Source organism: Muscardinus avellanarius (assembly GCF_963383645.1).
Source record: "Muscardinus avellanarius genome assembly, chromosome: 5".
NCBI classification, from domain to species: Eukaryota; Metazoa; Chordata; class Mammalia; order Rodentia; family Gliridae; genus Muscardinus; species Muscardinus avellanarius.
Window position 1 is genome coordinate 141389269 of NC_137790.1, and position 27878 is coordinate 141417146.

At 62.2% G+C, this 27878-nt stretch overlaps 4 protein-coding genes across 5 annotated transcripts in view; 2 read left to right on the forward strand and 2 right to left on the reverse strand.

Annotated features, from left to right (window-relative positions):
* Nucleotides 1-16931, reverse strand: part of INKA1 (inka box actin regulator 1) — a gene marked incomplete at both ends in the record, with an annotated part of 74846 nt that extends 57915 nt beyond the window's left edge. The window contains one exon of the mRNA XM_080696755.1: nucleotides 16899-16931. The remainder of the gene's footprint in view (nucleotides 1-16898) is intronic.
* On the reverse strand, nucleotides 106-21572 carry RNF123 (ring finger protein 123; the record flags this gene model as incomplete). Of its 2 annotated transcripts, none has more annotated exons than XM_080696753.1 (38): nucleotides 106-226; nucleotides 294-379; nucleotides 466-560; nucleotides 681-823; nucleotides 4115-4199; nucleotides 4284-4359; nucleotides 4444-4632; nucleotides 4714-4853; nucleotides 5808-5892; nucleotides 5975-6062; nucleotides 6150-6237; nucleotides 6343-6417; nucleotides 7253-7430; nucleotides 7858-7965; nucleotides 8481-8564; nucleotides 8754-8899; nucleotides 9182-9380; nucleotides 9475-9581; nucleotides 10274-10375; nucleotides 10881-11001; nucleotides 11123-11194; nucleotides 11278-11339; nucleotides 11450-11546; nucleotides 11633-11750; nucleotides 12343-12416; nucleotides 12484-12576; nucleotides 12667-12792; nucleotides 13133-13237; nucleotides 13312-13422; nucleotides 14129-14258; nucleotides 14378-14445; nucleotides 14579-14665; nucleotides 14766-14851; nucleotides 14930-14984; nucleotides 15272-15366; nucleotides 15440-15516; nucleotides 21180-21264; nucleotides 21491-21572. In XM_080696753.1, the coding sequence occupies 38 exons, from the start codon at nucleotides 21570-21572 to the stop codon at nucleotides 106-108; spliced, it is 3939 nt and encodes a 1312-aa protein (XP_080552879.1). The 2 variants fall into 2 exon arrangements, with proteins under 2 accessions (XP_080552879.1, XP_080552878.1); XM_080696752.1 differs by having other exon boundaries at nucleotides 9460-9581.
* On the forward strand, nucleotides 1571-3085 carry AMIGO3 (adhesion molecule with Ig like domain 3; the record flags this gene model as incomplete). Its single annotated transcript, XM_080696417.1, has 1 exon — nucleotides 1571-3085. Exon 1 carries the CDS (start codon nucleotides 1574-1576, stop codon nucleotides 3083-3085), a length of 1512 nt encoding a protein of 503 aa, XP_080552543.1. The 5' UTR covers nucleotides 1571-1573.
* A 1926-nt stretch (nucleotides 21573-23498) lies between the features above and the next one.
* On the forward strand, nucleotides 23499-27668 carry MST1 (macrophage stimulating 1; the record flags this gene model as incomplete). Its single annotated transcript, XM_080696654.1, is given in 19 exon segments — nucleotides 23499-23523; nucleotides 23526-23591; nucleotides 24078-24225; nucleotides 24297-24409; nucleotides 24494-24608; nucleotides 24679-24815; nucleotides 24896-25016; nucleotides 25127-25245; nucleotides 25394-25562; nucleotides 25661-25791; nucleotides 25878-25980; nucleotides 26103-26239; nucleotides 26324-26359; nucleotides 26449-26569; nucleotides 26645-26722; nucleotides 26836-26982; nucleotides 27060-27166; nucleotides 27281-27420; nucleotides 27507-27668. Coding segments are annotated over 19 exon segments (2175 nt in total).
* Nucleotides 27669-27878: the final 210 nt, after the last annotated feature.

Genomic DNA, 27878 nt, shown 5'->3' on the forward strand with positions numbered 1-27878 from the left:
GACTGAAGTCAAGCTCAGGCAGATGGGGGCTGGATGAGTGGGGTGGGCGGAGGGCGGGACGGCCCAGCCTGGGTCTAGGTCGGCGTGGCCACGTGGGTTGCAGGCCTAGGCGGCCGAGGAGGTGGTGCTCACCCCGGCTGCCTTGTCCCAGTCCTCCACGGCCACGATGGTGGCCTTGCAGAAGAAGCAGTCCTTGTTGTTCATCAGGTGCTGGTTGATACAGGCTCTGGGACGAGGGAGATGTGAGAGCTGCCCTGGCGCCCACTGCCCCTCCCAGCCCACAGGCTACTCACTTGCAGGACTTGTGTCCACAGGGCTGGAACACGGCGGAGATGGGGTGGGCGTAGCAGATGGGGCAGAGGTCCTCCTCGCTGGTGGGCTGAGGGAGAAGTGTTGGGGTCACACAGACTGCGCCTGCGCTGCTGTGCGCGGGCCGGGCACACGGGCTGCTGTGTTCCCACTCACCAGGGACGCAGCTGCCGCCTGGGCAGACGCAGCGCTCAGGTGTGCCAACATCCGCTCCACCTGGGCCAGCTCCTCAGCACTGATATAATCTGCATCTGGGTTATTGGTAGATGTCAGGCCCAATGTGGCCCAGAACCTGGCGCTTCCTAAACACCCCAGCCTGGGAATTTGCTCTTCTCCAGGGCTCTTTCCGTGCCCATCCCTGGCCCACTTACAGCTCTGCAGCGAGAATCGCTTCCGGTCTGGGGCGGGCAGGGCAGTGCCGGGGGCTGGGGGTTCTGGCTGGCCCAGGAGGTAACAGATGGAGCGGAGCTGGAAGCAGGGGTCGGCCAGGAGCACTGATGTGGCCCGCTCTATCCTAGGTGGGCAGGTGCAGGGGAGATCAGAGCCCAGGCCGTGCTTGAAAGTCTGGGGAAGGGGAGCGGCAGACCAGACCTTGCTCCCCTCCCCTGCCTTGTCTGTAAACCCAGGTATATTCCACCTCTGAGCTATGCCCCAGCCCTTTTATTTGGAAACTGGTCTAAGTAGAGCCTCGAGCCTGTCACCCTGTGGGAGTGTAGGTGTGCACCGCAGCCTGGCTCTCGCCTCGCCTTCCTGCCCCTTCATCCTTTCTGTGTCCCAGCTGCTTACCAACCCGCTGTATGTCCTGGTTCTCAGGGAAGCCTCCCACAGTTCAAGTACCAATTTAAGGGGTTCAGGAACAGAAGCCCACCTACTCCACAGTACGATAATGTTTCAAAATAAACGGCTCAAAACGTTCTCCCCGGGCTTCCTTCGCTCCTGCATGCTGCGGGTCGGCAGGAGCGGGCTGGAAGCGCTGCGGCCCGCATGGCTGCCCTCCGGCGGCCGCTAAAGGTCTGGGAGCGCCGGCCACGCCCCTCTCAGCGGGAGCCAATGAGCGTGCAGGTCTCCGCCCCCGGGGCAGGCGCCTCGGGCGAGTATTTAGACGCTGATCAGGGAAAGACCTGGGAGGACACGGAAGCCGGAGAGTGCGCCTCGGCCGTCTCACCATCGAGCAGGGAGGATTCCGCAGCGGGCCTCCTGGCCATGGGCGGGTGAGTCTGGAGCTGACCGCACGAGGCTGCCCTCTCGTCCCGTGGTCGCCGCCATGGCCTGGCTAGCGCTGCTGGGCGTACTAGTGTGCACGCTGCCCAGTGCGCTGGGGACCCCGGACTCCGAGGGTCTCCTGCCACCTGCGGCCCACGGCTGCCCCCACAAGTGCGTCTGCGCGGCCGACCTGCTGAGCTGTGCGGGCCTCGGGCTGCAGGACGTGCCGGTGGCGCTGCCCGCCGCCGCCGCCGACCTCGACCTGAGCCACAACGCGCTGCAGCGCCTGCGCCCCGGCTGGCTGACGCCCCTGGCCCGGCTGCGCGCCCTGCGCCTGAGCCACAACGAGTTGGTCGCCCTGGGCCGCGGGGTCTTTGCCAATGGCAGCAGCCTGAGGCTGCTGGATCTATCATCTAACTCGCTGAGGGCGCTTGGCCGCCACGACCTCGACGGGCTGGGCGCGCTGGAGTCACTGCTACTGTTCAATAACTTCCTGGCACACCTGGATGAGCACGCCTTCCACGGCCTGAGCGCGCTCAGCCACCTCTACCTGGGCTACAACCAGCTCACGGCCTTCTCCTTCCACCACCTGCACGGGCTGCCTGCTGCCCACCTGCGCACGCTGGACCTCTCCTCCAACCAGCTGGGCCGCGCCCCTGCCCCTGAGCTGGCCGCATTGCCCGCCTTCCTCAAGAACGGGCTCTACCTGCACAACAACCCGCTGCCCTGCGGCTGCCACCTCTACCGCCTACTGCAGCGCTGGCGCCAACGCGGCCTGAGCGCCGTGTGCGACTTTGCGCAGGAGTACACCTGCCAGGCCTTTAAGGTGCCGGCAGCCCGCGTGCGCTTCTTCGAGTATAGCGGCGTCTTCGCCCACTGCTTGGCTGCCCCGGGCCCCGGCCTGGAGCGGCCGGAGGAGCAGCTGCATGCACAGGTGGGCAGGAGCCTGAGGCTCTACTGCAACACCAGTGCCCCGGCGGCACGCACGGCCTGGGTGTCACCGCAGCACGAGCTGCTGATGGCGCCGGGATCCCGTGATGGCAGTATCGCGGTGCTGGCGGACGGCAGCCTGGCCATTGGCCGAGTCCAGAAGCACCACGCGGGCATCTTCGTGTGCCTGGCCATGGGCCCCCACCTGCGCCACAACCAGACGTGGGAGTACAACGTGAGCGTGCACTTCCCGCAGCCCGAGCCAGAGGCCTTCAACACGGGCTTCACCACGCTGCTGGGCTGCGCCGTGGGCCTGGCGCTCGTGCTGCTCTACCTGTTCGCACCGCCCTGCCGCTGCCGCCGCGCCTACCGCAGCCACCACTGGCCCCGGGCGCCCGGCTCGCTCCAGGAGCTCAGCGCGCAGTCCTCCATGCTCAGCAGCACTCCACCGGAGGCGCCCAGCCGGAAGGCCAGTGTCCACAAGCATGTGGTCTTTCTGGAGCCCGGCCGGAGAGGCCTCAATGGGCGTGTGCAGCTGGCAGTAGCTGAGGACTTTGACCTGAGCACTCCTGTGGGCCTGCAGCTCAAGGCTGCCTCCGAGTCTGCTAGCTCCACGGGCACAGAGGGCCTCATGGTGACCTAGGCTGGCCAGCCACGGCCCGGCTGCTTGTCCTGCTTGCTTCCTGCTGCCAATGGAGAACTGCTGGGCACCGGTGGCAAGTGCTGTGCCAGCCCAGCAGCCTCCCACGTGGTGCCACACCACAAAGGCCCTCTCACGCGGAGGAGTCAGGGTCTCCACCTGCCTCCTGCTCTGCCTAGCACAGGCCACGAGGTCCAAGACCCCAGCGCGGCCGGCTTCCCGGGACCTCAGAACGCCGCACCATCTCCTGAGGACTGGACACCGCGCCAACCACGCCGTGTAGAAGAGCCCTGACCCCGAGCCCAGAAGCAGCCTCAGCGGGGAGGCAGTGAAGAACTGTGAAGTCTGCTCGAGCTTACTGCCTTCCTCTCCCCAGGCTGGGGCCTCCGCCTCCAAGGCACAAAAGGCACAGAGGCGGGGCGGGGATGCACAGCCGCCCTGCTCCAGGCGGGAGGGAGCAAGCCCTCCTCCATGGGCACTGGACCTAGCTGGCACTACCGACAACCTGCCCGCAGCAGCAACCTACTGCGCTTCACAGGCCTGAGCTCACGCCCTCCCTGAGGCCCTGCTGCCTAGCCAAGGGCTCACAACGCGGTGGAGAGCCGCCTGCGAGCGTGGCCAGGCTGGGAGTGCAGCCGGGACTCGTGTCCCTCGAGGGCTGCAGCCTCTTAGAGACTGGCACTGGTCTCGGCCGTAATGGCTGGGCCCATGCCCGGCTTCACTAGCGCCTCAGCACTACCACAGCAGGGAGGCGGGGAGGGGTCTGGGCGCCTTGGTTGGGTGGGTTGGCCCCTGCTGTTACCGGCTTTCATAATAAAGGCGGTGCTGAGAGCTCAATGAAGCCTCCACAGGCACAGGTAGCCTTGTGTGCTTGGCCTGGGATCCGGGTGCCCCCCTGGCCATCACAGGATGCCCCCTGGCCCTGGCTCTCAAGCCCCTGCCTAAAGAATGGCTGCAAACCAAGGCACCCTGTCCTGCCCACAGCAACCCTGCCTAGGCCCTCCTTGCGGCCCCTCAGTCTCCAAAACTCACTCTGAGGCTGGGCCGTGCACCAGGAGCCGCACCAGGATACCCGTCACTGCCACCAGGATGGGGTAGTGGTCCACACTCTCCAGGCCTGAGGGGAGAGCGGGCGGGCAGGGATGAGCCTCAGCCTCCTGTGGCAAAGGCCCCAGGCCCCGCGAGGCCTCGAGGTCCTTACCAGGCAGCCGCAGGGTGACCACGCGGTCAAACAGGTTCCTCTCGGCTGTCACCCGGTTCAGCACCTGATTCAGCAGCTGCAAGGCAGGAGCCCGTGGGTAGGTGCGCCAGCTTGTGCCTGGTGTAGGGTGGCGTGCCCCTCCTGGCCCAGGTGGACACACCTGCGCGAGACGCCGCAGCAGCATCTCAGAGGTAGGCCGGGCCCAGTCGAGGAATATCTCAGGCACCAGTGTGATGGTCATCTCCAGGACACGCAGCAGGCTGACTGAGAGGTCGAAGCAGGTGGCACATACCTTGAGCTGCCGGCTGTCCACAAAGTTCCGCTCCAGGCGCTCGGCGGCCTGCTGGATCTGAGCCAACAGGTGGGCAGGTGGCAGTGGGGGCCTGGTCCTTCCCTCCCCTCCCGGCCTCCCAGGCCCCGCACAGCCCACCTCCTGGATCATGCCGATGAACTCGGAGAAGGCCCAGTTGAGCTGGTTGAGGACGCTGTTGAGGAAGCTGGGTGCCACGTCAGGGCCCTGGCGCAGCAGGTCCGCCATGTGCTGCTGCAGCAGGGTGGAGGGGCAGGGCTCTGCGGGGAGTGGGTGGTGCTCAGGGCCCCACCGTCCGCACCTAGAGCCACTCTGAAGGGATGGGAAGGAGGGCTCTGGGAGCACAGAGCCCTGAGGCAGAAACGCTGCAGGACTTTCAGGTGGGCTGCAGGTGTTCCAGCCCATGCCCACCCCAGGCCTAGAGCGGTCCTGGCAAGCCTGCCCTCCAGGTCCAAGTGACGCCTGCAGACAGGCCCAGACACAGCGCGGCTCGGCCCCTTTGCGCTGCTCTCGAGGCGGCTTCTCCGGGAGCCAGTTCTGTCCCTCTACTGTCCTCTGCTGCCCTTGGCCCAGCCTTGGCATGTGGCCGAGGTGGTGGGCGCCAGGTCTGCACCGGCGGGCAGTGGTAACCAGAGCCTCGTCTGTGCTGGCCCGCGTACCTCCTGCTCCTCTGATGCTAATCAATAGTTCCTGCAAGCCGCAGGACGTATCTGGCCCCACCACCCTCCACTGGCAGCGCAACTCCAGCCCAGGGGCAGTGCAGAGGCCTCTGGCAAGGACGGCTCTGTGACTCTGCGCCGGGCACTCAGCCCCTCTGGGGAACCCTCGGACCAAAACACTGGCTGCAGGGCAGAGCGGCTCCACGGAACAGTGTGTGCCAAGCCGGTGTTGCACAGCCCCGGGCCAGGCGCAGGCAGAGTCCCCGGGCTCACAGGTGGCAAGGGCAGGCCACAGGACAGGCACGGCCTCTGCGCTGCCAGGCGGCCCTGGCTCCAGAGCAGCACAGGGCACAAGCTGAGCCCATTGCTGACGAGGCTGGAGGTCAGGGGCCACGCACCACAGGAAGTAGAGAGACGTGCCAGGCCTGGCGGGGCACCCCCAGAGCCACGGCTGGCAGGAGCAGGGAAATGGAAGGCCCCGGGCACACAAGTCCAGGAGAGGGACAGGACTGCGCACAGGGGCCCAGCCAGCAGCTCCCGCAAGCCGACACTCACTCTGCAGGCTGGGCAAGTTGGCGTCCTCCGGCTTGGTCTTCAATAGGTGTGGAAGCCGTGTGTAGCGATACCCGAACCCACAGCCCTGGGGGGCAGCAGGGGTCAGTGGGCAGGTCAGTAGGGCTGGCAGCTCCTCGTGCCCGCTGGAGCCCCCAGGCCTGGCTTACCCTCCAGAGCCGCACCAGGATCCAGTTGGTCTGGGCCCAGGGCCGCTGCTCATAGGGCGCAAGGAGGCTCCTCACCATGGCCACCCGTCTGCAGTGGAGGGTGGAGCGCGGCGGGCACGGGTGAGGCTGGCGCAGCGCAGGGCGGGGTGCGCGGCCCAGCCCGGCCCCTACTCACTGCTCCTCAGGGATCCGTTCCACAGCCCGCAGGGAGTGCGGGTAGCACACGTAGCTGGCCAGCGCCTGCATCAGCGAGTCCCGGATGTCTGCGGGACGGTGCGCCTCAGCAGGTACCCGGCGCGGGCCCTGGCCCCTCGCCTCATGCCCAAGTCCCCACCAAGCTGGCCCACCCCTGCCCCGTGGCGCCTCACCAGTGCCCACGATGCGGGTGTCGGCAAAGTGCTTGACGAGCACGGCTGCCAGGCGGGTCAGTGTCTCCTCGTAGCCTGCAAAGGCGGGTGGTGAGCGTGCTGGCTGGGTGGGCAGGTTTGTGTGGCTCTGAAGGCCAGTCTGGACTGGGGCTGGCATTGGGGACACCAGGCCAGGCACTTGATGGCCACCAAGCAAGGGCCAGGACACGTGCACTGTGGGGGAGGCGCATCCTGGCGAGAGCCCTTCTCTCAGCACACAGGCCCTAGACCCCGGCGCTCAGCCTTGGTGGACCAGGACCATGCCTGTGCTGAGGCGGGGCCTAAGCTCCCAGCTGACCCCGTCATGAACTGCTAGGCCCAGCCTGGCATCATTACAGCCCCAGCCCCCGCCCCTGCTCTAACTTACGGGCTATGACCCGTACCAGGGCAACAGCTGGGGTAGGGTCCAGCTGACTGGGGCCACAGCTACTCCCCCGCACCAGGAAGGAAGTAAAACCGGGGGACCCCACCACTGCTCTTCTCCCGGCACCCGGGGGGGCTGCTGGTTCAGGGCAGAGGACGAACGAGTGCTTCACACAGGGAGCCACAGCACAGGCCTTGCCTCCCTCCTTCCCACCACGTGCTGCGGCCACAGATGGCTGTCGTGTTGTGGGGTTCTTTTTTGGTACTGAAGATGGAACCCAGGGGCATTCTACCTCTGAGCTCCATCCCCAGCCCAATTTTCTTTCTTATTTGGAAACAGGGTCTTGCTAGGTTGACCTCACTAGTGCTGAGACTGTCCTTGAGCTGTGATCCTCCCGCCTCAGCCTCCCACGCACTGCGATTTCAGGCTGCGCCACTGTGCACAGCTCGGAGGCTCTGTAAAGGCCCCTCCTGCCCTCCTGCCCTCCCAGCTTGAGTGCTCCGTCACCTGGGAGCTCCTCCATGCTGTGCACGGGGCCGAAGTAGTTCTTGAGGGCGCTGTAGCTGTTGATGGCCACGCTCAGGTAGAACTCAGGCACAAAGGCAAAGAGCGCACCCGTGCGGTCGCTGTGCTCGATGGTGCGCAGGCAGACGCGCAGCAGCCAGTAGATGTCCAGCATTTTCTCCTGTGGGGGGAACGGGGCGCTGCTGGGCTCTCACTACAAGGGGGTCAACATGTCCCCGGGGTGACGGGGCGACGCGGACTAGGCCCAGGGAGCGCAGGCAGGGCGATAGAGCCCGCAGCGGGAAGGGCCGTCCAGCGCAGCGCGAAGGCAGCTGCTGCCCTGACCAGAGCTCCGGGAGAGCTCAGTGAGGACAGTGAGGCCCATCCGGGCCCACAGCGGCCGAATTGGGGCCGTGCTGAGGGGCTGAGAGGTCAGAGGAAAGGCCGTGCCGGAAACAGAGCCACAGAGGTACAGGGCAAGCGGCTTGGCAGGCGTGTGCCAGAGGCCCAAGAGGGCAGGGCACAAAGGCTCCAGACCCAACCATGCCCGGCCCGCGGCCAGACAGCGAGGTCGGGAAGGCAGCTGCTTGCGGCCACGGCCAGCTCACCTGGGAGTAGACGGTGGCGTGGACCCAGGCAAGACGGCGGCTCAGGAGGTCCAGCTTTTCTGAGAAAACTTTCTGGCTCTTGGTTAACTCTGCAAGGATATCCTTCCTCTGCCACCCAAGGGGAAAAGAGGACGTCAGGACAGGGCTGTGCCCAGGGGTCCCAGCCGGGCAGCCGGGCAGGGGCCCTTCTAGCTCCTGGGCAGGTGTGGGGTTGGGTTCCATTCTTTGCGTTCTCCTCGCCGCTGACTGGTAACCCTGAGCAAATCCCAGAGGACGGCCATGCTGTCCCCTCAGGACTGGAAGGGAGGCCCAGCTGGGGCATGGGAACCTGGGTCAGAGCACCCAGGAAGCCAGAATGAGTCATGGCTTCAGCAGCTGGCCTGGCTGAGGCCCCGGTGAGCATGGAGGCAGGGAGGCCTGCCAGGGAGGACTGGCGGCTTTCTGCTGACTCCCGCCACAGCAGCAGGGAGCACTCAGAGAGGATGCATAATTGATGAGGAGGGCGCTGGCTGGTGCAGTGGGCGGGGCGCCTGGCACCAGCAGTGGCTGGCTGAGGGCATGGCCAGGGCAGGGGTGGGACAGGCACGGTGGGCCAGAACCACGGCTCACCCAGCGGCTCTTACCCGCCGGGGGCAGCGACGGAGCTTGTCCTCTGTGTCCCTCAGGGCCATGGCGTACTCGCTGACGTCATCGGACACGCCCACCATCTACAGCAGTGCGACCAGAGTGCGGGTGGCTGGGCTCCCACCAGGCGCCTTCAGACCCGCCCCACCCCGCCCCACGGTCCACCTGGGTGCAGGATGTGTCCTCCCACAAAGGGAGACAGGCCAGCCGCGCCAAAGCAGCCCCGCCGCGCCACACCGCCCTCCCAGAGCCCAGCGCGGACCAGTGCAGACCTTGCCCAGTTGCTGGTGCACGCCGAGGTTGTACATCATGACGGCACCGTCCAGCACCTCCAGCAGCGAGTTCTCCGTGAGCGGCTGCTCGGGCTCCTCCGGGGGCCGCCCCAGCAGCAGCCCCTCATTCCAGTGGCTGCCCTCAACTGGGGAGCAGAGGGAGGCTGGGGTCAGGACCAGGACTGGCCACAGGGTTTCTCCTATGCCTGGCAGCCTGGGAGGGCCTCACAGCAGGGCAGAGTGCCCTATAGGGGCGGGGTGGGTGCAGGGTGAGGCCCTGCAGCGCCAGCACCTATTTCTGGAGCATTGATTTCTTGCTTTGGGACTGTGCCTCCCGCGCCCTCAGGATGCTGCTGGGCAGGCGGGGGGGGCACTCCGCCTGCTGCGGTGGGGGCTGGACACAGCCTCAGCAGCCACCCGGCACTCACTGTCCTCTCGGGTCCTCTGCTCCACGCTCAGCGTGCGGACCTTCACTTTCTCCGAGGTGCTCAGGGGCCGCCGGGGGGTCATGAGGCTCACAGCTGCTGTGCTGAGGAAGCGGTTGGCCCGGCCCAGGGTTGGAGAACTGAGCCAGCCGGGCCTGGGCAGGGGCAGCGCCGCCCCCATGGCCAGGGCCTGCAGGGGGCGCTACAGTAGAGAAAGGCGGGTCGCAATTCAGTCCCCAGGACAGACCCACTCCCTCCTCACCCAGGGCACAGGCGCCCACCAGGCTCTGACGCACCTGGGCCGCAGATGGGCTTGGCTCCTCGTCCTCGTCCAGGTCATCCATGGTGGCCGCCTGGAGCTCCAGGGGGTCAATCACAATGTTGGCCTTGGAAGCAAGGTCATCTAGGAGGAGCAGCGGGGTGGGGATCTCAGGCCAGTGCTGAGGAGCGGAGCCTAGGCGGGCGCCAGGATGGCCAGGGGCGCTGCAGGCCAGGCATTGCTCCGAGGCGCCCTGCACTACCCGCCCCCGCTTCTCTCTGCGTCCCAGACGCCAGCGGCTGCTCAGGAGCAGGAGAGCTGGCCCCGCTGCACCTCACTGCTCACCACCGTGTCCCAGCTTCATGTGCCCAGAGCCTCTCCTACTGCCTGCCCCCTTTTCTGGTACTGAGAATTAAACGCAGGGGCATCCTACCTCTGACTTGCACCGCCCAGTCCTATTTCATATTTTGAGACAGGGTCTTACTAAGTCGCTGAGGGTCTCACTAAATTGCCGAGGCTGGCCTTGATTCTCCTGCCTTAGCCTCCCAAGTACTGGGAGTACAGGTGTGCCCTGCCTCACGTACTTCCTAGTCCACCCACCGCGGCCCATCCCATCCATGCAGGCAGGGCACCTGTACACTCACCTCAAGAGCCCACAGTTCCCAAGAGCGCACCCCTTCACAGTGCTCCCCATCCCCAGGAGGTGCCGAGGGAGGGAGACTGCTGGACCCAGGACCAGCGCCAGCCACCCCACGGTAAAGACTCGAGCGCCCCCTGCTGGCACAGGGCAGCTCAGCCTGCGGCAGAGCCCTCACCCCACAGGCTGGGACGCGCACCTTTGAGGGTCTTCCGAAGGTGTGAGAGGAGGCCCCCAAGGCGCTGCAGGTCGAAGTAGTCCACCTTGCCATTATAGAAGATCTGAGGTGGGATGTAAGCCTCTGCGAGGAGTCGGAAGCCGCCGCAGTCAGGGCTCAGCAGGACCCGCCTCGGGCCCTGTCCACTCTGCCCAGCACCGGGACCTCTGGTGTGGTGGACGGCGCAGCCTTTCCACCCCTCTAAACTCCAGGCTAGTGCCAACAACTGACCAACTTGGGATGAAGGGGGCATTCTCAGCAGCTGGTCGCTTGGGCAAGCAGCAGAGTGCGCAGCCCTGAACTTAGGAGATATGCTCCAATCCGGGCTGGGCAGGACTCCCTCTGACCCTGGAGGCTCTGTCCACTAAACGCATGGCCCCCAGGACCCTCCCCAGGCGGCCCCACAAAGGACCACACAAAGAGCTGGGTGGGCTAGGGCTAACAACGGGAGCCCATAGCCGGCGGGGGCCTGTGGGGAGTTGGAAAAACATGCCCGTTCCTGGAGTGAAGCAGCAGCCGCGGGCAGGGAGGGGCTGGGCGCGACCCCCGCCTCCCACCGCCCGCCTCACTGGCCGGCCAGGGCGCTCACCCTCGCTGGAGGAGGACAGGGGGTCAGCAGCCTTGTGCTCGTCCCAGTAGCTGCGCAGGGCCGAGATCAAGCGGTGCAGAAAGCAGACCATGTACTCTGGGGGGCAGAGCACGGGCGCGCTCTGTGGACAGCGCGGCATAGTGTCAGCGCCCGCCGCCCGCAGCCAGCAAGGCAGGGGGGACGAGGCAGGAGAGAGGCGCCCAGAGTCCAGGCACAGCCCCGCGGCTGCCCTCGATGCTTACCCCCCGGCCACTGGCGTTCTCCTGCAGAAATTTCCGGAACTTGCTTAGGAAGATGTACCTAGAGGCTTCGCCCTTCCAGGAGGGAGAGGCGAGACTGTGATGAGCTGGTGCTCAGCACTCCCCAGCCCCCACGCGGGAGTCTGGGAGCCACTCACCCCGTTGCCATCTTTATTGTCCAACAGCAGCTTCAGGATCTGGACCTGGAGTTCTTCCACCACTGTGGGGGGACACGGCCTTAGCCCCACCACCGGGGTCCCCGAGCCCAGTGGGGCAGGTCGCTACCACGTGCGTACTCGGCCCCGCCCCTCCCTGGCCAGTGGGCCAGACCTCCAATGTGCTTCTTGAGCCTTTGGCAGCCACGTTCATAGGCCCGCCGACGCAGCCGCCCCTCGGTGGGCTCCTCCTCCTCCTCGCCCTCTCTGCCCTGGAAGACAGCAGGCCGCTTCAGAACCGAGACCCCACCCGGCCTCCCTGGGCCTGCAGGTGTGAGCCCCCATGCAGCCCACCCACCTCTCTGCTGGAACGGTGGGGCCACCAGGTGGTGGGGATGAGCTCCTGCAGGCCGGCCTCCTCCACGCGCAGGGGGCTCTTGATGTAAAAGAAGACGACAGACCGGAGCACGTCGAAGCTGGAGGTCGTCAAGGCAGGGCTTGGCTCACCAAGGGCACCCTGCACACCCACGGAGGCCCTCAGAAGCCCACCTGATACACCCACCACCAAGGGTGCCATTGTCTCCCCAGACCTTGGAAAGGGCTCTGGCAGTCAAACCCTGGAGGTGCTTAATAGACCTGTGGCTGGAACAGAGCTGGGCGGGCTGGAGGAGGGGTCTGGAGGCCTCTTCCAGGGAGGCCAGGCCCCTGCCTCCCAGCCTGGCTTCTCCTCAAGGCTAGAAGACCCCAGACTGAGCGGAGGCTCGGAGCTTAGCTTCCTGCTAGGGGCCAATGCCAGGGTCCCTGCCTCCTCGCACAGCTCTCTACCCAGGGAACAGGAAGGGCTCACAGGAGGACCGTGTGGGACCTGGGCAGGAATGCAGGGTGCTGGCTGCACACACCCCACATAGCACAGAGCCCCAGTCAACCAGGAAGTGGGCACAGACCAGGGCTTGGCTCTGGGCCTCCCGGGCCTTTCTTAGGATCCCTGGTCAGATGGACACTGCTCTCCAGCCTGTACTGACCCAGAGGGAACTACACGGCTGGCATGCCCACAGTGTGGGAGGATACAGGACGTTGCTAAGCAGAAACTTGCGGGACTTCTCATGCCTCAGGATGGACATGGTGAGCCGCAGGTAGTGGACCTGTGGAGACAGATGCTCAGGAGAAGTGCCCGGAGCCCAGGTGCTCGGGCAGCAGCAGGGCACTCACCTGCAGGCCCAGGTCTGGGACGATGGGTGAGAAGCGGTACAGCCGCAGCAGAGACATCATCAGCTGCTTGAGGCAGTCCTGTATCTCATAGTCCTGGGGAGAGACACAAGATAGCCACTCGAGCCTGACCCAGACCCTCCCCAGCCCAGAGGACCTGATGCCCGCCTGCCTGGCCAGCCTCACCTCCATGAAGAGCCACAGGAGGTCCAGGACCTGGTGCACCATATACTGCGCCTGTGCAGGCGTGCCTTGCTCCAGGGCATCCAGCAGGAAGCTCACGAGCACGGCCTCCACCAGGTACACCTTGCGCTGCACAGGGCAGGCGGGTGAGGGAGCATCCTCTGCCCCGCTCTGCACGGGGCACCCTGGCCTGGCGTGGCCAAGGTGAAGGGTCTTCGCATCTTAGGCCCCTCAAACAGCCCCAACACAGAGGCACGCCCTTCTGGGTGATGGAGGGACGGAAGGGCCACCTCCCCACAGCCCTTCACAGCACTGAAACACAGTTCCCTTCGCCTGTGGCACCCTGATGCCCCCAGCACCGCAGTCCCCAGGTGAAGGCCCGGCACACGGGACCAGCTGGCTGATGCTATAGGCCCGGCCTAGCATGTCAGCACAGTGGGCATCTGTCCCTCCCCCGCTGCCCTCTCACCAGGAGCGGTGCGAAATGATGGAAGATGTGGGCCAAGGTGAGGAGGACGGTGGGCTGGCCCCGCGGCTGCCACTGGGAACTCTCCTTCTCCACCAGCCGCCCTTCCTGTGAGCAGGGGAGAAGCCCTAAGGAAGCAGGCCCAGCAGGGCCCAGCCAGCACAGCCCAGACCCGGGCTCACCATGACGTCTAGCTCCACACCAAGCACTGCCCGGAAGCAGCCCAGCAGCCTCTGCGCCCGCACCAGGTCAGCACATGGTGGGTCCTGCAGGGGGCGGAAGCCCGCGACTGGGTAGGTATCACAGAGTTAAGCCAGCAACGCCAGACCTGCAGCTCAGACCACCCTCTCCACGGAGCCCAGCGAGGATGTGTAGGGCTCCAGCACACGGCACCTGTGCCCGGTTTGCATCTCAATTCCCACAGTTCTGGGGGCAAAACTTCTCCTGCTGGGTTTTTGTTTGTTTTGCGGTACTTGGGATGGAACCCAGGGGCATTTGACCTCTGAGCTACACCCCCTGCCCTATTTTTTTTAATTCTTTATTTTGAAACAAGGGCCTCACTAAGTAGCTGAGGCTGTCCGCAAACTACACAAACCGCAATCCTCCGGTTTCAGATTCCCAAATGCTAGGATTGCAAAGCGTGCGCCACCGCCCAGCCCCTCCACCCCTTTTTTAACTTCCGACTCTGAATAGGGTTTCACGAGGTTGCTGAGAGTCTCACTACTTGCTAAGACTGGTCTTGAACCCGCGGCCCGCCTGTCTCGGCCTCCCAAGTACCGGGATTACAGGTGTGCGCCACCAGGCCCGGCTGCTTCCTGTCCTTCGTCTGCACAATGGGACGACAGTACCCTCCTAACCTCCTAACAAGGCTGCCGCAGGGCCCACTGTCCCAGGCCCACCTGTCCACTCCTCACAGCAGCCAGGGTCTGCCACCAGCCCACAGTGCTGTGGAACCCTCATTCTAGGTGCCAAGCCCCCCACAGCCATCTCCCCAAAATGATATCGCAGAGGACGGCTGCCAAAGTTGAAGGCCACGGACTCCTTGAAAGACAGGCTGATGGCTGGGAAGTAGGCCATGCCCAGGCCTCTCGACAGGTTCTCAAAGGCAGTGCCCAGAGACACGCCATTCCTGGGAAAGAAGGCGGGCCTGTGAGCCAGTGCAGGGAGGATGTGCTGCCCGCCACAGGCTGCCAGACTCAGCCAGCCCTCACAGGGACAAGCGGCTTGGGGGCAGCCCCGGAGACTCACAGGCAGAAGGACAGGGTCCCGTCATCCAGGTCGATCAGGCAGCTAACGATGTCCCCCGCTGCCCATGCCTGCAAGAGAGGGGCCTCAGAGGGGCCCACCGCGCGCCCCAGCTACCCTTCCAGAGCCGGAGAGGTCCTCCGGGTGTGCTCCCGGTGAGCCGCAGGCCAGTCCCGGGCTGGTGAGCACGGGCCCTGGCCTCACCTTGCCATAATTCGTCGTGGTCACATTCCATTTGCGCACTCGGTTCCCGTCATAGGCATAGGAGTTGTGTGTGTCACCAACGCCCTCCTGAGGAGGCAGAGCCTGTGAGGCTGGGGGCACACCCTTGGGCACAGGGAGGTGGGCGGGGAACGTGGGACAGCCCTCCTGAGGGCCTTCCCGTGGGCACCTCCTGGTTGAAGCGGCAGTTGATGGTGCACCAGCCGATCTGCATGAGCCCCTGGGAGGAGATGAGCACCTCGTAGACCCACTTCCCTGCAAAGGCGGAGTCGCGTCAGCAGGCACGGAGCTGTTCTCGCCTGGCCCAGCAGGCGCTGGCCAATGCAGGCTCACCTTTGTACACGCACGTGGTGGAGCGGATGGTGCCAAAGTTGCTGTGTCCGATCACCTGGGTGTAGAAGGGGGTGGTGAGCTCTGTCCCAGGCGCAAAGACCCATCGCCGCCAAGCCAGTCCCAGGGTGCTGGATGGCCGTGGCCATCAGGAGGCTCTGGGCCGGGGACGTGAGCGGAGGGCTGGGGGCTGGGTGGCACCGAGGCTCCAGGGCTGTGCAGGAGGAGTTAAGCCAGACACCGATACCATGGGCTGGCTCCTGTCAGGAGCTATAGCTGCGACCCCAGCAGGACGAGCGGAGGGCATAGCGGGAGGAGCCAGACAGGGCCACGCGCCCCACTCACCCCCAGGAGGTCGTCGTCCACCAGGAGAAGCCCCTCAAAGCCCCCAGTATGGTCCAGGACCACTGTGGAGGGGCCCAGGCGCCCATCGCCATGTCCTGAGGGAAGCAGTGTGGTCAGAGGCTCTGGGGCCACCCCACACCCCAGGCCGCCTCAGAGGACCCCACGTACCCTGGCTCTCCTCGCCCTCATCCACCTGCAGCAGCTGGTCCAGATGCTCTGGCAGGTTCTGGAAGTTCAGGGATTTCCTGTGAAGAGAAAAACCAGCCAGATACTAGACCCTCTCAACTCTCTTCCTGTGCTTCAGAGGGTGGCTGCCTGGACTCCAGAGAAAGGACTCTGCCCATCCTAGGCTCTGGGCTCCCGACTTGGCCGGAGGCTGGGTGAGCCACTAAACTAAAAACCACAACTGGGCCAATTCAATATGTACACCTCAGGGGGACCATCAAAAACAGGAGCCCTCTCAGACAGGCGTGGGGTGCACACCTATAATCCCAGTACTTGGAAGGCTGAATCAGGAGAATTGCAGGTTCAAGGCCAACCTCAGCAAAGCATCAGGACTCTCAGCAACCTAGCAAGACCCTGTTTCAAAACAAAAATTTAAAAAAAATTGCCACCAAGCATGGTGGCACATGCCTGTAACCTCAGGACTTGGGAGGCTGAGACAGGAGGATCGCAGGTTCAAGGACAGCCTCAGCAAGCAGTGAGACTTCCCCCATCCTAGTGAGACCCTGTTTCCAAATAAGAAATAAAGTCAAGCTGGGGATATAGCTCAAAAGTAAAATGCCTCTCTGGGTTCAATTACCAGTACCAAAAAAAAAAATAAAAATTTTTTTTAAAATTAAAAAGGGCTGGGTGTGTAGCTCAGAGGTAAACAGCCCCTGGGTTCCGTCACCAGCACCACACACACACAGGCACACATGCATGCACACATACACACAGCCCTCTCTAAGCTTTAATCCCCTCACCTGCAGGAAGGAGGGGGAGATTCCAAGGAAAGCCCACTTTGACGGGGTATGTTGACTATGGGTGAGAGAGGAGGGCTGGAGGAACGCCAATCCCCAGGGTGGCCACTTAGTGTAGCCACCACTAATCCCACCACACACCCAGGGGTTTGAGTTGGGCAGCACAAAGGGCTCTGCCCTGTTCTCCCCTGCCCACAGTGGCCAGCACGGCACGTGGCCCAGAGGAGCTGGGCAAACCTGCCTGGGCAGCCACCACGCCTTCTCAGGACACAGCCCGGAGCGGAAAGGGCACTGCTGCACGCTGGCCAACACCAGCCTGAGCTCAGTGCTGAGAATAGCAGGCAACAGGGTGCTGGCCCCAGCAGGGCTCAGCAGAGTGGGCGCTGTGCCACATGGGTGCACCTGCTCCTCTGCCTTTAAGCCCAGTGCCTACTGTACCCACCCACCCAAACAGCGAGCCCAAGCACTGACTCCCACAAGAACCACAACCCAGGCTCAGGGACACCCTGGCTGCCTGAGGTGGAGGCCTGGAGGCAGCTCTGCCATGAGATGCCCAACCAGTGGCAACGGAGGCTGAAGCAGGCCCATATCTGAGCCCCGTAGGCCCAGGGTAAGGGCGGCTTCCTCAGAGGCGCTCTCACAAGCCCACACCTCGAGGGCTGCACCTGGACTCGTCCTGGGAGCAGGCGGCACGCAGGACCTGGGCAGCCGGCCTGAGAGCCTCCACTGAGTTCCCGCAGCACACCCTGTGGCCACGCCAGTGCCTACCTGCCCTCGGGACCTGCCAGGCCTGGCCCAGGCTGACTGCCCCGCACCTGGCAGTGCAGCACCTGCAGCAGCAGGACCACCTCTGCTTCCGTACGAGGCGGGGACCAGAGGGCCCCGTGAACACACCAGGCTGGGCTTGGGGTACGGGTGGACAGTACTCCCTCACACCAGAACCTTCTGACCACCAGCCACTTCCACAGAGCAGGCAACCAAGACTGCCTAGGGCCCTGACCAAAAAGCAGAGGCTGCGAAGGAAGGACAGAAGAGCTAAGGCCGGCAAGGGGGCAGAGGCAGGGACGCCCACACCCGGCGAAGCAGCCCGCCCACATAATCCTGCGGAGAATCTATCTAGTCTTTTTTTATTGTTGTTGTTGGTACTGAGGATTGAATCCAGGAACATACTTCCTCTGAGCTATAGCCCCAGCCTGATTTTTTTTTACTTCAAAACAGAGTCTTGCTAAGTTGCAGGGGCTAGTCTCCAACCTATGATCTGTCTCAGCCTCCCAAGGACTGGGGTTACAGACGAGCACCACCACATCCAGCTAGCAACAGTTTTTTGTTTTTTTGGTAATACTGGGGGTGGAACCCAGGGGCTTTTTACCTCCGGGCTACACTCCCAGACCTATTTTATATTTTATTGGAAACAGGGTCTCACTAAGTTGCTGAGAGCCTCACTAAGTAGCTGAGGCTGGTTTTGAACCCGTGCGATCCTCCTGTCTCAGCCTCCCAAGCGCGAGGATTAGAAGCGTGCGCCACCATGCCTGGCCTAGCAACAGTTTTAAAAGGGAGAGCAATTCAAACTCTCTAGCCACAAGACTGCAACCCTCAGCGGCTTGAGCACCACTGACAAAAGCCACATCCCTCCAAGGCAAGCCCTCCGGCCCCAAAAGATGCTACCAAAATCAATTCATAATGTGGAAAAGTACTCATGGGACAAAGTTTGATAATGAAAATAGGATTCAAATGGTTATAATTTTTTTTCCAGTACTGGGGATGGAACCCAGGGGCATTTGACCTCCAAGCTACACCCCTCCCTTGCCCTATTTTTTATTCTTATTTTGAAATGGGGTCTCACTAAGTTGCAGAGGGCCTCACTAAGTAGCGAAGGCTATCCGTGAACCATGACCCTCTGGTCTCAGCCTCAGGATGCTGGGATTACAAGCGTGCACCACCATGCCTGGCTAAATGGTTATACATTTGTGTGTGTGTGTGTGTGTGTGTGTGTGTGTGTGTGGTACTGGGGGTAGAACCCAGGGGCTTTTCTACCTTTGGCTATACTCCCAGACCTATTTTTTATATATATGTTTTATTTGGAAACAGTCTCAGTAAGTTGCTGAAAGCCTCACTAAATAGCTGAGACTGGCCGCAAACCTGCGATCCTCCTGTCTCAGCCTCGCAAGCGCTGGGATTATAAGAGTGTGCCACCATGCCCGGCTGAATGGTTATACATTTTTGGAGCTGGGCATGGTGCACACTTGTGATCCCAGTACTTGGGAGGCTGAGACAGGAGGATCGCAGGTTTGCGGGCAGCCTCAGATACTTAGTGAGGCCTTTTTCAACTCAGTGACATCCTGTTTCCAAAATAAAGACTAAAAAGCCGGATGTGGTAGTGCAGGCTTATAATCCGGGCATGGTGGCGTGCACTTGTAATCCCAGCACTTGGGAGGCTGTGACAGGAGGATCGCGCAGCCTCAACTACTTAGTGAGCCAGCTTCAACTACTTAGTGAGGCTCTCACTAACTACTTAGGCTCTCAGCAACTTAGTGAGACTCTGTTTCCAAATAAAATATAGGTCTGAGAGTGTAGCCGGAGGTAGAAAAGCCCCTGCGTTCTACCCCCAGTACCACACACACTTAAAAAAATGTTATGGGAAATGACAGAATTATCTGTCCTATTTTCTTTTTCTTCTTTGATTTAAGAAGGGCATTAGCTAGCCCGGTTTGGTGGCGCATGCTTGTAATCCCTGCGCTTGGGAGGCTGAGACAGGAGGATCGCACAGGTTCGAAGCCAGCCTTAGCCATTTAGTGAGGCTCTCAGCAACTTAGTGAGACCCTGTTTCTAAATAAAATATAAAATAGGTCTGGGAGTGTAGCTCAGAGGTAGAAGGCCCCTGGGTTCCATCCCCCTTACCACCAAAAATAAAAATAAATAAAAAGAATGAAGGAATGAATGAAATGTTCCCTACCTAATGGCAGTGATAATTTCACAGGTTATATACATATTCAAACTTATAATTTAATGTACTTTTTTGTGTTTGATACTGGGGATTAAACCCAGGGGCACTCGCCGGGTGTGGTGGCGCATGCCCCCGCGCTTGGGAGGCGCAAACAGGATCGTGCAGGTTCAAAGCCAGCCGCACTGGCTTAAGAGACCCTGTTTCCAAATTTATTTTTTATTTTTATTTATTTATTTATTTTTTGCGGGGCTGGGGCTAGAACCCAGAGGCATTTGACCTCCAAGCTACAACCCCTGCCCAATTTTTTTAAATTCTTTTATTTTGAAACAGGGTCTCACTGAGTTGCCAAGGGCCTCACTAAGTGGCTGAGGCTGTCTGTGAGCCTCCCTAATGCTGGGATTACAAGTGTGCGCCAGCACACATTATACCTCCAAGCTACACGTCCAGCCCAATTTTTTATTCTTTATTTTGAAACAACTCGCCAGGTGTGGTAGTGCACGCTTGTAATCCTCGCGCTTGGGAGGCGGAGACAGGAAGATTGCGCAGGTTCAAAGCCAGCAGCGCTGGCTTAAGAGACCCTGTTTCTAAAAATAAAAAATAGGTCTGGGAGTGTAGCCCGGAGGTAGAAGGGCTTCCAGGAACCCCAGTACCACCAAAAAAAAAAAAAAAGGAAAAAAAAAAAGAAACAACTAAGTTGTGGAGGGCCTAAGTAGCTGAGGTTAGTCACCAACCTGTATCCTCCTGTCTCAGCCTCCCAAGTACTAAGACTACAAGCATGCATCACTATGCCAGGCTACTTTTTAAAATTATTTATTTATTTTTATTTATTAACTTTTCTGTGGTACTAGGGATTGAATCTAGAGGAATTCTACCTCCGAGTTACATCCCCAGCCTGATTTCATTTCTTATTTAGAAACAGGGTCTCGCTAGGTTGATAAGACTCTCACTGCTTGTTGAGTCTGCCTTCAAAACTGCAATCCTTCTGTCTCAGCCTCTCAAGTACTGGAATTACAAACATGCACCACTATGCCCAGATTTTTATTTGTGTGTGTGTGTGTGTGTGTGTGTGTGTGTGTGTGTTTGCGGGTCTGGGAATGGAACCCAGGGGCATTCTACATTCGAGCCAAACCCCCTGCCCTATTTTTTATTCTTTATTTTGAAACAGGGTCTCACTGAGTTGCAGAGAGCCTAAGTAGCTGAAGCTGTCTGCGAACTGCGATCCTCCGGTCTCAGCCTCCCTGTCTCAGCCTCCCGAATGCTGGGATTACAAGCGCCACCACACCCGGCTGTGTGTTTTGTTTTGAAACAGTGTCTTACTAGGTTGTTGAGAGTCTCACTACTTGTGGAGGCTGGCTTTGAAGCTACAGTCCTCCTGTCTCAGCCTCCCAAGTACTGGAATAACATTATAGAGTTTATTTTATATTTTATTTTATCTGGTGGTACTGGGGTTCCTGGAAGCCCTTCTACCTCTGGGCTACACTCCCAGACCTATTATTTATGTATGTATGTATGTATGTATGTATGTATATACATATATATATATATACACACACACATATATGTATATATACACATACATATACACACACACACACACACACACACACACACACACACACACATTTTTTTTTAAACAGCCTGAGAGCCTCCTGTTCCGCTTCCCAAGCGCGGGGATTACAAGCGTGCGCCACCACGCCGGGCTATACAGTTTAAATAATGTGGTTTATGTTTCAAAATAAAAAAAACAGAGCAATCACATTCAATGGTCACATTAGAAAACAAAAGAATAGGTGCTTTGCTTTGAAGTTTCTGCTAAAATGTTTTAGCAGAACTTTTGCTTATTTATTTGTGTGTGTGTGTGTGTGTGTCAATGGGAATGGAACCCAGGGCATTCTACCTCTGAGCTACACCCCCAGTCCTATTCTTCATACTTTATTTTGACACAGGGTCACACAGGCGCAGCTCTAGCCTCAGGCTGCAGGGGCTCCCCACCTGGCCATACCTGCTGACAGCGGTGGGGGCCACGGCATCGGGAGAGGAAAAGATGCGGTGCAGGTAGTCATTCAGCAGCTTCTCGTGCACGATGCCTGGGCCCAAGTCGGAAGGGAGAGGAGAGGCATGTGGTCAGTACAGCTCCTGGCTCCCGTGGGCCCCAAGCCTGCTGATCGTGGACCAGCCAATGGGGTCAGAGGAGCGGCTATGTTGGGTGAACTGCCCCACGGTTGCAGGTGGAGAAGACCTCGGGGCTAAGCTGCATTTGTTCCTTCCTTTTCCCCAACACAAGGAGCATCCTCGCTGCCCTGCCACCCTTACCTGTGGCCCTGGGCTTCTCAGCATCTGAGGTGAGCCTATAGCTCTTGCGGGAGAGAGACGTGCCGGGCCCCTTGGACGCCATCCTTCATCTCTCCTGGGCAGCTGGCGGTCCTGGAGCCTGGGTCAGAGGCACAAGTTGTCTACTCAAGCTGACCTCAGTGCTACAATGGGGGCAGGGGAGGCCAGGGGCAAGCACACTCACACACAGACCCACCCAGGGTAGGGAAAAGCCAGGGCAGGGAAAAGCCAGGGCTCCCGGCTTCCTGCGAAGGCCAGGTAGGTGGGGTCTACTGCCCACGTTCCATGGTGGGTCCCAGCACCAGCAGAGAAAGATGGCAAGTATATGTTTGCTGAGCCAAAACTAAATGTCTTAACTCTGGGGAAGCAGACCAAAATGTCCAAATGAGGTGGCCCAGAGCCACCCACGGCCATCGCAGCTGTCAGCTCCACTGGGTCCAGCTCCTATCCAGAAGAGAGAGCCCTACAGCACATCCCTCCAGCTGTAGACCACGACAAGTCTGGCCATCGCCAGCCACAAGCCCCACTTCTGGGTCTCCCTCCCAAGGCTGAGACTTCTGTCCTTGGCTGCTGGCTCCAGGCTCCTTCCTTCTTTTGTCCACAATCCAGCTAGTTTTCTTTCTTTCTTCCTTCCTTCCTTTTTTTTTTTTTTTTTTTTTTGTGGTACTGAGGATTGAACCCAGGGGCATATTACTTCTGGGCCACATCCCCAGCCCGCTTTTATTCTTTATTTGGAAACAGGGCCTCCTAAGTTGCGGAAGGCCTCACTACAGAGCTGAGGCTGGCCGCGAACCCGGATCCTCCGGTCTCAGCCTCCCAAGTACCGGGATTCCACCGTGCGCCTCCACGCGCGGCTCCAGCTGGCTGTCCAGGTCGTGCCCACTCCTGCAGGCCCTCATCGCAGGCCCACTGGGCTCCTCACCTGTCTACCCTCACCTGGCAGGTCCGCAGCTCTCCCGAGCCTGCCAGGGCGCCCTGCTGTGTCCACACAGCAGCCACCTGTGGTTATTCCAGTTTTAATTAAAGTTTGAAACGATAAAAATCGCGTTTCTCGGTTACGGCGGCCACAGCTCAGGGCCAACGGGCCTCTCCACCTGCACGGCGCCCTCAGCGCCCCGCGGCCGCCGCCCGCCGCGAGCCTGCCCAGGCCCGGCGCCCCGGCGGCGTGAGGGCGCCCTCGCCCGGAGGCCCGCCGCCCGCCCGGGCCCGAGGACGCCGGGCGCCGCCGGCCGCGCTCACACACCGGCAGGGCCGCGCCGCCCGCGCTCACCCGCCTCGGCCGCCGCCACCGGCTCGCGAGCTCCGCCGGCCGCGCTACGGCGCCCGCCCGGGGCCAAGCCGCGCGCCCGCCGCACGCGCACGCGCACGCCGCCACTGCCGCCGGGCGCGCGCACGGCGCCCCGCGCACGCGCACCCCCGCGCACGCGCGCCCAGCTCGCCGCCGCGGCCCGTCCTCGCCCGCCCGCCCGCGGCCGCCCGCGTCAGCACCTGCCCCGCTCCGCGCCTGGCCCCTCCGTCTCTCGGCCGGCCACCCGCCCCTGTCTGGGCCTGGCTCGCCTGCCCAGGGATGAGCTCCTCGCCTGCCGCGCCCTGCCTCCTCGCGAGCCCCGGGGCGTGGGCTGAGCTCCCCGGGCTGGGCCCAGCGATAAGCGAGGAGGGAGGGAGGAAGCTCTGGGCTGGGCTGCGCTCCACTTTAGGCGGGAAGCTGAACTCAGAAGCTTCAGGTCACCACCCCGGCCTGGAGCCGCGGCTCTGGCAGCCCCACTGCCTTTGGGCAGCCTCGGTGACCCACCCTAGAGCAGCAGGAACTTCTGTCTCCTGCTCACTCCACCGGGGGTCCCTGGGGGCCAGCGGCACCCAGGCCAGGGCCCTTGCACTTGACCCCAGCGGGCCCTGTCACAGGGTCTCAGGCAGCCCCAGCGGGGGCGTGGAGTGGGGTGTGGAGCCAGAGCCACCCAATCGGGTAGGAACATGTTTCACAACTTCCCGGATGGGGCTGTGGTGGGTCACAGCGCAGCTTCAGTCAGGAGGATGGGGTGGCTCCCACTCCTGCTGCTTCTGACACAGTGCTCAGGGGCCCCTGGTGAGTCCCCCAGCCTGGCCCCATCATCCCGAGTGGGGGTGGCCCCAGGTCCACAGTGTTTTGCCAGGAGCGGAGCTCACTGCCCCTGGGGCCGAGTAGTGACCTTGGCCTCTGCAGCAGAGCTGGGAAGCCCTGGGCATGCACACAGGGCCCAGGCCGGCCAGGCGCGGGGAGGCAGCTTTGTGACCTCCCAGGCCCACAGCAGGCAGCGACTCCTGAACCTGGGTTAGACAACCGCTCTGAGCCGAGCCTGAGAGCGCACCACGGCCCGCAGCCCCACGGGTGCCGTGGCAGGCCGAGGCCTGGCCTGCTGGGCAGAGGTGCTGGAGGCACTGGTGCTCACTGCTGTGTCTGGGCCTGCTTCCCCCGGGGGGTGGGGCTGGCCTGGCCCCTCTCCCACACTTGCCTCTGGTCCCCTGAATGAACTAAGTGCGGGACTTGCCAGTGCACCCATGCCATCCGTGCCCACTTGCTCTGTGCCCCCAGGGCAGCGCTCGCCACTGAATGACTTCCAGGTGCTCCGGGGCACGGAACTGCAGCACCTGAGGCATGCCGCGGTGCCCAGGCCCTGGCAGGAGGATGTAGCAGGCGCTGAAGAGTGTGCCCGGCGTTGCGGGCCCCTCCTGGACTGCCGGTGAGTGGCCTCGTGTGGAGGGAGGTGTGGCGGCCTGGCTGGTGGGTAATCCTGGACATCCTCCTGCCCAGGGCCTTCCTCTACAACCTAAGCAGCCACGGCTGCCAGCTGCTGCCATGGACCCAGCACTCAGCCCACGTGAGGCTGCAGCGTTCGGGGTGCTGTGATCTCTTTCAGAAGAAAGGCAAGTGGCTGCTGGGAAAAGTAGGGCCGGGGATAAGGGACCTGGGGCTTCGTTCCCCACTGACCCTCCATCTCTTGCTCCCAGACTATCTCAGGACCTGCATCATGGATAATGGGGTCAGGTACCGGGGCACCGTGGCCACCACAGCCGGCGGCCTGTCCTGCCAACACTGGAGCCACAGGTTCCCCAACGACCACAAGTGAGCTAGACACTCCCCCCGCCTGCCCCAACTCCCCCCCACAAAGGCTGTAGGAGACTCCCGCCTACAGGTACACACCCACACCCAAGAACGGCCTGGAGGAGAACTTCTGCCGCAACCCTGACGGAGACCCCGGAGGTCCCTGGTGCTACACCATGGACTCGGCCGTGCGCTTCCAGAGCTGCGGCATCAAGGCCTGCCGGGAGGGTAAGGGCTCTGGCGAGGCCCGGGAAGGGAGAGGGTCAGGCCCAGTCCGGTCCAGGAACGCAACGGCCCTGTGTCCCCAGCCACTTGTGTTTGGTGCAACGGCGAAGATTACCGTGGATCCATGGACCGCACGGCGTCGGGACGCGAGTGCCAGCGCTGGGACCTGCAGCACCCGCACGCACACCCCTTCCAGCCTAGCAAGTGCGCGCACACAGGGCTCCAGACCTGCGGGGCGAGACTCTGTGTAAGTTAGGGGGCTGGGTCAGAACTCCAGGGTCTCGTTCACACCCAGCTACCGCTGTTCACCCCAGGTTCCCAGAACAAGGTCTGGAGGACAACTACTGCCGGAATCCCGATGGCTCTGAGAGGCCGTGGTGCTATACCACAGACCCACAGCTGGAGAGGGAGTTCTGTGACCTCCCCCGCTGTGGTAGGCCGCAGGGGACAGCACCCGCCCGGGAGGTCACTGGGAAAAGGGGGTGAGGAATTGGGCATCACTTGGCGGTGGTGACAAGTCCCAGGGGCAAGCCCAGCAAAGATTGCAGCTTCCATTGAGGGCCCGTGCTGGTCTGTCCAAGGGTCTGAGGCGCAGCCGCGCCAAGAGGCGCTGACTTTCACCTGCTTCCGTGGGAAGGGCGAGGGCTACCGGGGCACCGCCAACACGACCACTGCGGGTGTGCCCTGCCAGCGATGGGACGTGCAGACCCCACACCAGCACCGCTTTACACCTGAGAAATACGAGTGCAAGTGAGTGCGGGCTGGCACCGGGCGGGGCTTCGAGGAAGGGGCCGGGCTGGCTGGAGCCCTCCTCTGCCCTCCACTGAGGCCAGCGCCTTCCTGCCCAGGGACCTCCGGGAGAACTTCTGCCGGAACCCAGACGGCTCGGAGGCGCCCTGGTGCTTCACGACGCGACCCGGCATGCGCGTGGCCTTCTGCTACCAGATCCAGCGCTGTGCCGAGGACGTGCGACCCGAGGGTAAGGCCCGAGCAGGGACACAAGAAGGAAGGCCCAGCTGAGGGCTGGGGCTGGGGCCCACTGCCACGCTTGTCCACCCGCCGCAGACTGCTACCGCGGCTCAGGGGAGGACTACCGGGGCTCGGTCAGCAAGACTCGCAAGGGCGTCGCATGCCAGCACTGGGCCGCCGAGACGCCGCACAAGCCGCAGTGAGTCAGTCAGGGGCGCCGACCCAGGGTGGATCTTACCTCGGTCCACACGCCTGGCCTCTCCAGCCTGCAGAGCGGGAGGCTGCCCTGCTTAGATTTTGCTTGGGCTCCCTTCTGTCTAGGTTCACGCCCACCTCGGCCCCTCATGCGCAGCTGGAGGAAAACTTCTGCCGGAACCCAGACAGGGACGTCCACGGGCCTTGGTGCTACACCACCGACCCCGGGACCCCATTCGACTACTGTGCCCTACGCCGCTGCAGTGAGTGTCCGTGCCATGGCGTCTTCTCCACCTTCCTCCACCCCACCTGACGCGGCTCCTTAACTGGGCAACTTGGTCTTTCAGGTGATGCCCAGCCGCCATCCATCCTAGACCCCCCAGGTAAGGACCTTGCCAGCCGCGTGCAGAGTCTCTTTGTCTGTCTTCCTCTTCCACCCAGGGGGGTTTCACGTCACCCACCCCTCCCCCAGAGCAGGTGCAGTTTGAGAAGTGTGGCCAGCGGGTGGAAAGGCAGAACTCGTGGCGTTCCAAGCTGCGCGTGGTGGGGGGCCAGCCCGGGAACTCACCCTGGACAGTCAGCCTGCGCAACCGGTGAGACAGCGCCCTACCCCAGCCTCAGAAGCCCTGGCCGGGTGGCAGGTTCCTTCTCCTGACCCACTCCTCTAGGAAGGGCCAACATTTCTGCGGGGGCTCCCTCGTGGAGGAGCAGTGGGTGCTGACGGCCCGACAGTGCTTCTCGTCCTGGTGAGCACCCCTGGGCTCCCCTTGCCCTCCCCAGCCACCTTCCCGGGTGAACCAACACCTGGGCCACGGTGAACAGGCTGGGAACAGAACTGGTCTAGCACTCTCTCTCCCAGCCATGAACCTCTCACGGGATATGAGGTGTGGCTGGGCACCCTGTTTCAGAACCCCCAGCCCGGAGAGCCAGGTCTACAGCAGGTCCCCGTGGCCAAGATCGTGTGTGGGCCCTCGGGCTCCCAGCTCGTCCTGCTCAAGCTGGAGAGGTCCGTGGCTAAGCTGGGGGTGTGCGGTGGGCTGGGCCCTCGGCCTCAGGCCCTGAGCGCCCCTGATCCTGCTATAGGCCCGTCACTCTGAACCAGCGTGTGGCCCTCATCTGCCTGCCCCCTGAGCGCTATGTGGTGCCTCCAGGGACCAAGTGTGAGATTGCAGGCTGGGGGGAGACCAAAGGTAAGAACGGCATGGGTAAGAAAGGTAAGAAAGGTAAGGGGCATGGGCGGCCCCGGGCCAGGGCCCGGCCCGGGCCCTCCAAGGCCCTCTGTCCTCCCGTGTCCCTCACGGCAGGCACAAGCGACGACACGGTCCTCAATGTGGCCTCGCTCAACGTCATCTCCAACCAGGAGTGCAACATCAAGCACCGAGGCCGCGTCCGCGAGAGCGAGATGTGCACCCAGGGGCTGCTGGCCCCCCGCGGGGCCTGCGAGGTCAGTGGAGGTGCCAGGGCCAGCTGGGCGGGCGGAGGGCTCGCCACAGCCGTGGTCCTAGGCCCTCACCAGCCCCCGCCTGCCAGGGTGACTACGGGGGCCCGCTGGCCTGCTTCACCCACGACTGCTGGGTCCTGGAGGGAGTCATAATCCCCAACCGAGTGTGTGCGCGGCCCCGCTGGCCAGCTGTCTTCATGCGCGTCTCTGTGTTTGTGGACTGGATCCACAAGGTCATGCGGCTGGGCTAAGCCCTTGCTTTGGAGAGGACCAACTTCCTGTCAGACATAAAGTCACCTTTCCTTTTTACACCTGTGCTGCGTGCTTCTTGGCCTCTGCTTCTAGGGATTGAGTTGACGAGTCCTTGCTAGGGCCCAGGTGGCTGGGGCAGCATGCCCTGTGTGGGGTGATCTCACCTGGGAACTACTTTGGCCTGTGGGTTCTTGGGAGGGGAGCACCTC